We start from the raw sequence: 12,055 nt of genomic DNA on the forward strand, positions 1-12,055 counted from the left end.
TTATTTCACTGAATTATGACAGCTCTGCAAGCTGAGCAGAAACAGAAAGTTAGGCACAAGTATTTACAAAAATACAGACAGTTGTGTCTTGGCAGCAGTTAGTTTGTCTCCCTTGTCGTCATGTTTTCAATATTTAAGTTTGACACTGTAGTGTATTTTATGCCCCAGACAGAAAGCACTGAAATCAAAGTTTGATGTAAATTATTTTGATCAATGGTGTTTAACTACCGTACAGTATTTCTCACACAGCCAGTAGGTTTATATTCTATAGGTTTGGAGGTTAAATGTAGATTATCTAAACTTTTAGAATGGCATAAGATACACTGGTATAGTAGTACAGTACCACAATCATTAATTAGTTATTTATTTACCCCCGACACACCTGGTCTACATAAAGGTCACACCTACTGTACAGTATGTTTGGAATGGCGCTACTCCCTCGTTTCTCTAATTGGTACAGCATGGACCAGAGCTTTACTGAATATATTTGCCTGCCTGGTGGACAAAGCGTGCTCTGTTGCTAGCCACTGTGTTATTGTGTTTCCTGTACTGGCAGCAGCACTCAGGACAGTCAGGATGAAGTCTGGGAAGGGAGAAGGTTGGGCATACACAGGATTTTGAGGCCAAACAAGGCAGAGGTGGCCATGTCACTTTGCCCACATCTTGGCAGAAAGTATAATAAAACCATGGACCGTGAAAATAAGGCAGACAGCAAAACCCATGCAAGGAACACTCGTGCCAGAAAATAACGCAAACTTTTTTTTGTTCTCTGTCTTTTCTGCTTTTGTATTTTCGAGACAAATAGAAGTGGTTTCATCTGCTTCACTGGCACAGCTGAGCTGAGTCAAAGTAGCGGAATGAGGGCAAACAAGAATGCCCATCAAAAGCGAAGCGATGACGGTGTACATGCATGTGGACAAGAATTCTCACCTGGAGGCTTGGGTGTAACCATGATGCAATGTGTATGTAAAAGAGACCGAAAAATAGCAACCACTACATTTTTTGTGTGTATAGTATTGTCATTATGTGTTTGCCAATGTGAATATGTAGGGTCTGGTGTGGAAAAGTGTTTTTTGCACGTTTTTTTATACTTAAATGTCTCAGATTATCAACCAAATGGAAATGGGACAAAAAATCCAAAACTGTGTGTAAAAGCCCTAGTCAAAGTCCTAACCTGAATTATATTGAGATGGTGTGGCATGACCTTAAAAAGGTGGGTCACGCTCCATTGTAGCTGAATTACAATAATTGTACAAAGATGAGTGGGCCAGAATTCCTCCACGGCACTGTAAGGGACTCACAGTTATCGCAAATGTTTGATTGCAGTTGTTGCAGTTGTGACCCAACCAATTATTAGGTTATTCACATGTCCTCAAACAAAACAACCATAGCAATACGCTGACCTGCAAAACAGTGGCACATAGCAGATATACAAAATAGATTTGTTTGTGACTGTAAAAAAAACAAAATGCGGAAAGTATGAATACTTTTTGAAGCAACTGAATGTGAGAAAAGGGTTTGCGTCAAATATACTTATTTGAGCATCTCCACTAAATCAGATGAAATTACTGCTCCAATATTATTAAATTATATTTACATTTCTGCAAAATTTAAAATAATGCTCCAATAGGAAATACAATCTCCTTTGCCGTTATGCAGGTATCCAAGTTCGGCCAAGTCTGGAGCCAACAGGCACACTTGAGAACAAGCACTTACTCGACAAGTATCTTGGTTACCAGGAAAACAAACAGATTCTGACAACTCAATGGAGATGAGGGAAGACTCAAGTGTTATAATCTTGTGACACGCCTGATTGATAAACTGAGGGATGTTACACAAGATGGTGGAAAGAGTGCAATCTCGTCATCATGTCCCTGAATTGTCAGAAGACACTTTTTACCCGGCTGCAGTTCATTTGAGGTTTTCATCGAGACACTGATTTTTTTTTTTTCCACTTTCGCTTTTCCCTGTGAGGTGTCGCCACGATTCAAACGCATTCATGGTTTTGGCTTACTTTTTACGCCAGATGTCCTTCCTGACTGAGTCCTGGCCCAGAATCATACTGCCCTCTACCATAAAAGGCAGATGTCAATAAAAAAAGTGTTGTACTGAGTTGCATCATACTACAACCCCATGACCAAGTCATTCACATGTGTTTCAATAACTTCTAGTTTAAAAAAAAAAAGTATTTTGCACATGCTTTTGTGAGATGGGAAAAAAATTGGGGAAAAAAACTCCAGAAAGTGAACAGCTGTGTTTGAAAGGGCATCACTAAATTTAGCAGTTATATTATATGTGCTGTATCAACATCCCCCAAAAATGCATTTGCTCCTAACATAACAGTGTATTAAAGCGAAATAAAAACCACAGACCTCCGTGGGCGTAAAAATGAACTGACCTAAACAAAATAAACCTGAATATTAGCCTTTAACTGGAAGTGGTGAATGGTACCAATGATGGATATACCACAAGTCTGATCCAATTTACAGAAAAAAACTAATGTGAACATGCTCATAATACAAATTAAAGACAGATCACAAAACAGGGTGGTTATCGTGTTGTTTTGTCAAATCACTTTTAGCAGGGATTTGATTTGGTGTGTATGTTCATTAAACAGCCAACAAAGACGCATTGAACGGCTGTTTGCACAGGAGTTATGGCACATCACTCTTGCCAAAATATATATATATTAAGTATTAAGCGCTGTCTCATCTCTCACAGCAATATGGGGCCTATTTTATAGCCTGGTCATACTTATCCCCCTCTCCAGAGTCAGTGTGAGAGTTTTTATGGGGAAAACAGTAATGCAAAACAAAAGGAGGGTAACATGGCTGATAAATGTCCAGCAAATGCACACATCTGTTTGTTTTGTTTCATGCTGGATTTCCATTTTGTTCATTTTCTTCCAGACTGTGCAATCTGAATCCTCCAATGCAGAACAATGGAATTTGCCGGTTTATTGGTGGAACTCAGTTGTGAGTGAAAACAGTAAGATCAGCTGGATACACAGTTCTGCTAGTATTAGTTACAGATACTGCAAGAGACTGTAAAGAGTGTGTATATTAATATAGATTCCAAAGAAGGACAGACGGTCCATCCTGTTAAGATGAAGATTGCTTTGTTTTTATTTTATGTGTCATTTAATTTGCTATATTAAATTCCTATAAAATGTTGAACTAATTACTGTTTTTTGGACCAGATGCTTTAAACCTGGCAGTTTCAAAACTATATAAAAAATGTGATAATAATCCAAATTTGACTTTTTTTGGCCATATCCACCAGCCCTACATGCATGAGTCTGCTCACACCGCAGGGAAGCATGGCAGCAATTTGAGAAACTAGGTTAGGATGATTATATTATATTATTTTGAACACAGTTAATATGTTTCTTGTTGGTGGAAGAACACACAGTTTAGGGTTTCTATGTATGACATCCATGGGCATCACAACAACATCACAGCTTTGTGTAGGAATGAGGGAAGTAGGTTAACGTTTACCTAATCTTGCCAATACTCAGTCAGTAGAAGAACAACCAGTTCACATAATACACAGTAATTGTTGAAGTAATTAAATTGTTATGCAATTATTGTGGCTGTCTAGAACTCATCTAATGAACTTCCAAGGAGGCCATAATGGAGAACTAAGGACACAATCGGCATGGCAGTGATAACCTGGGGCCGGGGAAATTGCTGGAAAGCATAGCTAGTATAAGCAACAGCATTTGGATTTGCTTGTGCAAAACTGCTAAGAGACCTCATACCACATCATAGCAGAGATTTCCTGCTTAACTGCAACAACAGTCTGAGCGCTGAGAATAGAGGGCATGACTAAACCAAATTCCTACACAAAAGGCTGACTGCAAAGAAAATGGGAAGCATGGAGCGGAAATGAATAAATCCATACTGTGGGGAAAATTATTATTTGATTCCTTTCCATGATTTTGTTGACAGAAACAGAAACTGAATGAGGAATAGCATCATGCCTTAAGAGAATATATGTCTGTAAGTAATGTGCAATTACAATTACATGACAAACAGTAGCGATTTATTAAGGATACAAATTATATCTAGTTAGGAGATTGTAGTTGCTGTGCTTAAACTAGTATCTATAACATACAAACATTTACCTTTTGTCATATGCACTATAATATTTCTGTATATAATATCTATACTGATGCTATATTGATATTTCTTAAGTAAAGACCAACCTTGTTTTTTTTTTTATTGGAGGACATTTAGCTGTTAACTTGCAGGCAAGCCCTGCACAGGGAAACATACTGCATGGGCAATACATGTTGATTGGAATACATGACATAATGATCAGTAGATGATGTGATATGGTTAATAAATACAAATAGGGAAATTAACAACTAAAATATTGTATATTGCATTGATTATGGTAAGAAACAACTGGCAAGTAAGAAAGATCTGGAATATGTTGACATCACTGAAGTCAATTTCAAATACATCAAAATGAAAATGAAATTTTTAGCATTTACCATAAATGCATATCTTATGTCTTATCTTATTAGGCATCATTTCATAAATTGCTCCATATGAAAGCAGCTTCGATTGTCATTACTATTTTCTTATATATAACTACAATTACATTCTGACACATGGGTAGGTGGGTTGTGGTCCCTTTTTTAATTTGCCCTCTGAGCCCTGAGGGTTGTGGCACTGATTTAACCTGATTTATATGCTACCGTGACCCAAAATGAATACCACATGACTGCATCTTGAGTGCTGCACCCAGGTCAACAGTTCAGGTGTTTATGATTTATCCCCCGTTGAACGCCCTGACCACGACCCCAGCCAAAGTCAAGGGGTCAGCCAATAAAACCTAATGGATTACCACTAAAAGATAGGTGTGGGAACTGGGAAAGTTTACTGCCAAACAGTGTTTATTACTGAGGCACAGTACCATGGGTGCCAATTCAGACTAAAATGCAGTGATAGACAGCATTTTGTAAACAATAAGGAACATGTTTGATCAATGGGGGTGAGGGGGGTGTCAATGATGGCATAGGGCTAATACGGTTTTGTTTCTTAATTATCTTCAATATGTTGGTTATTCTCATTAGGGTCGCGGGGGTATTGCTGGAGCCTACCAACTGACTTCAGCCGAAAGGCGGGGTACTCCCTCGCTGGTCGCAAGACAATACACAGAACATTCAAAATATATTTATCAATAATTGTGATATTATTATGATATATAAGTATACTATGTGCTTGAATGGCAATGGTAATAAAGTGGTTGAGATGCTATGTGGTCACATATTGAATGCAAGTCACATATAAAATACACTTACCATGGCTTTGCAGATCGTAATAGGGGAAAAAATAATGTCATATATTCAAATATTTTGCGTTTTGCATTAAACAGCAGGTATTATGAGTTATTTTAGCAAAAAGTACTTTATAAAGTCCCTAGTGCTTGGACAGATGCACTCACCTCTCCTTGGACTCTCGTGGTTAAAGAGGATCCCATTGACAGCAAACATGTTGTAGGCCTCTCTGAAGTTCACCACAATCCAGTAGGCATACAATTTAGCAGCACCTTAAAGATATATTTTTTATTTTACTTTACATGCAATTATGTATGGTATGCAAATGCAGAAACAGACTTCTACAAAGTAAAGATAGCAAAGTGTCATTTAAATTCCATATCAACAACATCACTAGCTCTAGCCCATCACTTATTTTTACCTTTGGAACATTAATGTGATGAAAATGAGTGCTGAGTAGTGTGGATACAAAGATGTCTTTGTTTAACTGAGAATGACAGTCTTCAGTTTGACATTTAGCCTCAGGGTGTGTGTGAGCTAAAGAGCTGCCTAAACACTAAAGCCCACCTCTATCCTCTGTCTCTCTCTCACACACCCTCTCTACCGTAACCACACACATACACACATTTTTTAAGCAATCTTTGTTGAATTTTGCCTGAACATTGCCATAGTCAACCAGTTGATCAGCAGAAAAAAACAAAACATACATCACATGACTCCATTTCCACACAGCTCTACATTGGATAGGAATACAGTACCGTAAGGTGAGCGAGGATAAAAGGGTGTGGTTTCCGTCTGTGGGATCTCCTGGACTTTGCCATACAATTCACTGGTGGAGGCCTGATAAAACCTGACGCTGCTGGTCAGACCGCACGTCTTTATAGCATCCAAAAGACGAAGTGTGCCCACGCCATCGACATTAGCCGTGTACTCAGCCAATTCAAAGGAGATCTATGTAAAAGAGAGAAACAGAGGAAACTTTGTACAACATAATAGTCAGAACAACTCAAGATAAGAAAATAAATTGGAGTCATCTCGCCTCTTGCAAGTTATTAATAACAGTGGTTAATAACTAAATGTACAGTGATAATTAATGACAGTTATTAATTAGAAAGTATGTGAATGTCCCTACTTGTTTACTTACCAGATGACCTCCTCTGCATGATTTGCAATCAAGCATAAACACAGCAAAAAAGCGCAAACACATCACATTACTGTAGAACTTGGTTATAGAATGCTTGCTTCTCTGGCAAAATATTTCCTGGAGGAAATGCTTTCAACAATTTAAAAGAGGACCTCATTTGAAGAATATACTAGTTGACAAAAACTAGCCAAATATTTATCAGTTATAAAGTGAAGCGAGTGGACTTACAAAATCAGCAACTAATTGGCAGATTCGGAACCACACAGGGAACCACAAAAAGGAAGAACTTGAGCTGACCCACACTATCCCACGATCCAACAGTAACCTGTTTTAACCACAAGTACAACCTCTGACTATCCAGCTGTGTGCTCCAATGAACATCTTCTTACCCCCCACACGCACACACACCCCAAATATTAACTACAGCAGCGTTTCAGACTTTCCAGACTGAATATACACTAAACCCTAAAAAGCAGCATTTTTTTAACACAGCATTTCTTCCAACAAACATAACAAGGTGTTCCACAAATAGATGAGGTGAAAGAATTAGTGTTCACACTCATGTGGTCCAGACAAAAATGTAAAAAGAGCTAGATACAGAGTTTGTTTTGTCTGAATAAAAGCATTGCCATTAGCAATAGCTATCAGCAAAGTGTAGGACAATGGACACGGTTGCATGGCTTGTGGGAATTTACATTGATGTAACTTTGTCACACCGTGGCATGGTCGTGACCCTAGGATGCAGACAGCCCTCCCCTTAAGAAACAGATCCTCGACTCCACAGTCACACCGAGCGGGTGGGGAAAAGATCAGCACAGGGTCGCCAAGCTCGCACCCTCCACCATGATGTAGGGGCCCACTGAGCTGTATTAAATTTCTCCCCATACAGTGCCGCTGGCCAATAGCATTCAACATAAATGGAACAATTTACAGTTCATTCATGTCATCGATATGTGATCAGATCTCACTCAAGGATAATCGGTGTCAGAATCACAAACATAAAACCCTGATTGGAGCACTCATACTGTAATGCGACCGCTCCTTGTAGGTTCTTAATGATTAACCAACACAATAGTAATAATAGTAGAAACCGTAGTGGAAATATAGTACAGTAGAAATAAAATACAAACACTCAAAATGATCCTCATTGCTGTGGGTGCTCATGCACCCACAACCGTGCCATGCTCCCTTTTTGGAAAAATTTGTAACAGAGGCAATCTTAAAAAAAACTTTTAAAAAACTTCAAAATAATAAGCAGGAGTGTGTGGATATTGATATCAATTACCCTTGGACACATATTTAAATATACAGTGGGACCTTGGTTAGCATCATAAATTTGTTCCAGATCCAACTCCAACCAAAACAGACCCTAACAGAATAAGTTTTTCCCACAAGAAAAATGTACTGTAAATTCAATTAATGTTAACACAAAACACATTTTTATAGTTTGGTAATGGTTTAATTTTATTTGAACATGCATCAGGTTATAATGGAATGATCCCTTGCTGCACTGTGTGTGTGTACTAGCTGATCCATGTTGCCCTTGTTCTATGGAACGCTTAGGTGCTGAGCTAATACACAGGGTGAACCTCTTCCTGGCCTGTTTAAAAAGAAGAGATAAGAAAATCATAAACACAAACATGAACTTCCCCTGCACTGAGTGGCGGTAATTATGTTGGCTCAAATGCTAATTGACACCTGATTAACAACTGTTATTAGCTATTGGGATTAAGTGGCGGGAAAAAAGATCATGGTACCTTGACGTGACTCTGAGCACCCAGGTTGTAGATCTCTGTAGGCTTGACTTGGTTGATGATCTTCACCAGACATGTGCTGTCAGTGAGGTCACCATAGTGTAGCTTCATATCTAACAAAGAAAGGGGCAATGAGGCATCAATGAATTCATCTTAAAATAGGACTCAAGTGGCTATATCCCAATGATTTGGTATGGGTGAAAATATTAAAAGGCAAAAATACCACACATGTACTGGAGATGATCATGAGCCTATCCTACTTGATCGACACTTGCAGTGAGGAAACGGGGGTATACTGGAGCCTATCGCAGCTGTCTTCGGGCGAGAGGCAGGGTACACCCTGGACTGGTCGCCAGCCAATCACAGGGCTCATATAGACAACAACCACTAACACTCACATTCATACCTACGGACAATTTAGAGTCGCCAATTAACCTAACATGCATGTTTTTGTTTTCTCAGAGTAGAGCCGCTTATCCTTCACATCAAGAGGAGCCAGTTGTGGCTTGGGCATCTAGTCAGGGATGCTTCCCGGACCCCTCCCTGGTGAGATGTTCTGAGCATGCCCAGACGGGAGACCGTGGAGACGCTGGAGGGATTATGTCTCACAGCTGGCCTGACAATGCCTTGGTGTCCTCCCGGTGGAGCTCTAGGAGGTGGCCGGGACCGGGAAGTCTGGGCTTCCCTACTGAGACTGCTGCCCCTGCGATGCAGACCCGGATAAGCGAAGGAGAATGGAATAATTATTATAGGTATCAGTCTTGAGTAGTAGAACGTTACTGGTACCGGTCTGAAAAAATATATATGTTGTGCATCCCTAATTTATTTTATATAATAATATTTCATTTTCCTTGGATGGTCTGTGTTGCTTTACAAAGGCTACAATTAACACTGAATGTTCATGCGGTTCTCTGCCGCCTTTCTGTTTTCCTGTTAACACCTCTCCAGCACGTCGGCGAGCTTTCTCAGTCACCATCCGTAGTGCCCCTGAGAGAGAGTGGTTTTACAGCCTAGTAGAATGTGCTGGAGGCTTGTGTTGTGGGTACTGCCTAGGCAAGAGCATTCTTCGTACCCAAACCACCAGTAGATGTTACAAAGACAGGGAAGTTTAGGTGGCGGGAATGAAGAAAGTGGGTCTCCCACACTTCTTACCAATAGATGCTCCGGTTGACAACTCCCTTAGTTTGTAATGATGAAAGAAGATAAACAACCATGCAGATATTGCAGAATGTAGAATTTAGTGTCGAAAAGACCTACTGCCTTCAGTGTGTGTCTGTGGGTTCTGGTAGAGATGTTCAATGCGTCCAGTATTGAAGGAGCTGGAGCGTCTCAAAATGCCATGAACCTGAGGATTTAGGAGATATGATCGATAGATAAGTTAGTAGCAAAAAAGCTTGACCTGATTTGTAATTCTATGTTTCAAGTTCTACAGCTGTGGTCAGAAGTTTACATGCAACTCTTATTTATTCACTCAATTAGGTCTTCAACTAAATATCATTTTAATCATGATTAATCGGTCGATTATTTTCCAATGAATCAGATTTGCCCATTTTTAATTTACCCCTCTTTATTCAGAAACAGAAGATTTGAACTGACCGAGCAAATACTGCAAGTGCACAAACACCAGGTTGCTGCTTGAATATTTGTCTAAATTAAGGCTAAATGTTTGTCAAATAGCTTCAATAAAACAATAAATGTCCACAAAAATACAATCATTTTCCAAGTCAATTCATCTGAAGCTTGCTGTTTTAATTAATGGTGTAATCGTTTGGGCCATGGATGGACCAAAGTAATATGAAGCAAACAGACATTTAGTGGTTGGGTCCGCAAAACACAAAGTTAATTCCTAAAACACAAAGACAATAGGTCTGCTTTCATGGATGACTAAGGACATAAAAAAAAAAATTCAAATTTGAGAGGCTGAAATAGAATATTTACATATTTAAAATCAACAAATGATTAATCGATTACCAAATAGTCAGTTAATTGGGTAATTAACTGTCGACTGTAATTGCTGTCGATTTAACAGCACTTAACTTTTGTTGATAATGCGCAAGTCTAAAAATCTATTTAAACTAGTCTCTTTAAGAGTAGCAAAACATTTGAATCAGCAATGAGCAATGAGGAGTTGCGTTCAAAGACATTATGTAATTCAATGTACATTTAATTTTCAGTCCAGCATACTTAATGGAGCAAATTGTACACCCAACTTAAGAGTTATGAAGTGAATGTAAGAATATGTCTGTTTATTTACACACACACATTATAAAGCCATTTTTGTGGTGTTACATACAGTATATGGTGTTGGAATTGTACTGCTGTTGATGTGTTCAGGTCAGAGTTAAGTTAGAAAAGAGCTGTGTGGGGACTTCTCCACTTAGTTACATAAAAAAAATTTAACATAGTTAATGAAATAGACAAGTTACTGTCATTAACAAGTTATTTTTGACGGGCCAAAATCTTAAATTAAGAATAGAACTGGTTAAATGTATTTGCTAAACTCATAAACAAACTCCCACACGGAAAACATATCTAAAGATTGACTGATTTCAGACCAATGAAGACTGCACTGGAAATTTCCTCAAGCAAACCAAGATTTATTATATTACGGCGTTTCTCCATCGGTTTGGCTCATTTCTTGAGACAGACATTACATTCTTAAAACTCTAAGATGATTTGGCCAAACAGTCGTATAGTTCAGCACAACACTGTAGCTGACTTGCAAAAATTTCTCTCCCAAAACTGCTAATTCCTTTCCCATTTAACTAGTCAGTGCCACCAAAATGCAAGGATCCTTCTCATTGCTTTGGCTCATTTTCTGAAACAGTTTCTGCTGCATATGAATTCTTTATAGCTCCTGGATTACATGTTAGTGACATCTAAATTGTTGTATATGGACATTCCACTTTGTTACTTTACTAAGTATTATTAAATGAGGTTATGAAGGTGTTTTCTCACATACGTGTTATGCAATTGTTGTTGTATACTTATCAATACACGTCTGATTTTCAGTATATTTAAATTATTTTGTGAATACACAAATGGTGATTTGACACCCTCGGATGCGCCCAGCCATCATGTCACGTATTATTGTCTTCTTCTAGAACAAGAGGTAGGTTTTATTGTATCCATATACGCTACATTAAAAATGTGATTTATTTCATCTTATGTAACTTTAATTCATCTCCTTGATGGTGTAAACATTGCCTCTCCCTCAAACTGAATGTTGCAAACACTCCACGGAGACCGGAGTTGGTAACTCAACATGGTACCTATCGATTTATCGTGCCCGGTAGTACAAATGGATCCGGTCTGTTTCCTATACAAAAAACTGTCACTGGTACCCAAAGTCACAATAAAAATATTATACTAAGAGGTTTGCTAACTCTATTTGCTTGAAATAAAAAAAAGTCGTCTCATTTTCACGATTTGAGTTTGTTTCAAGTATGGCTTTTTTTGCAGTGTGTCATACCTCATATCCTTTGGAAAGCAGAAACTCCGCCAAGTATGACCCATCCTATAAAAATGAGACAAAATAAAGCGACAAATATTACAGCCTGAAAGAGTCGAGTCCAAATCCAAAGCTCAGTGAGGGATAATAAGTCAGTGTCAGTGGTTACAAAGATCATCACACTACAAGACAGATTTGTGTGAATATATCAAATGTGTTTCCTACAATCAAAGTGGACAAGAAACAAAACATTCAATATTAAACGTTCAACTATTCGTCCAGCGAATAACCTGAGCCATGAAATCTATGCACCTCTAATAGCACTAATAATAGGCGGTTTGCAGAACAGAACACTGTCTCCAATTTTACAAATACTGTTGCAGCAATGAAGTGACAGAAAATGGTATGTGCATCTTTAA

The 12,055-nt window shown here is 38.5% G+C and overlaps 1 protein-coding gene across 1 annotated transcript in view; it reads right to left on the minus strand.

Moving 5' to 3' along the window:
* The window catches only part of gmds (GDP-mannose 4,6-dehydratase), a 55,714-nt gene that overhangs the window by 40,562 nt on the left and 3,097 nt on the right, over window positions 1–12,055 (minus strand). The window contains exons 2-6 of the mRNA XM_058073865.1: window positions 11,658–11,702; window positions 9,443–9,530; window positions 8,189–8,298; window positions 6,046–6,238; window positions 5,455–5,559 (exon numbers count right to left, since the gene is read on the minus strand). Of these exons, the coding sequence (XP_057929848.1) occupies window positions 5,455–5,559; window positions 6,046–6,238; window positions 8,189–8,298; window positions 9,443–9,530; window positions 11,658–11,702 (541 nt within the window). The remainder of the gene's footprint in view (window positions 1–5,454; window positions 5,560–6,045; window positions 6,239–8,188; window positions 8,299–9,442; window positions 9,531–11,657; window positions 11,703–12,055) is intronic.

Source organism: Doryrhamphus excisus, chromosome 5 (genome assembly GCF_030265055.1).
Source record: "Doryrhamphus excisus isolate RoL2022-K1 chromosome 5, RoL_Dexc_1.0, whole genome shotgun sequence".
Lineage (NCBI taxonomy): Eukaryota > Metazoa > Chordata > Actinopteri > Syngnathiformes > Syngnathidae > Doryrhamphus > Doryrhamphus excisus.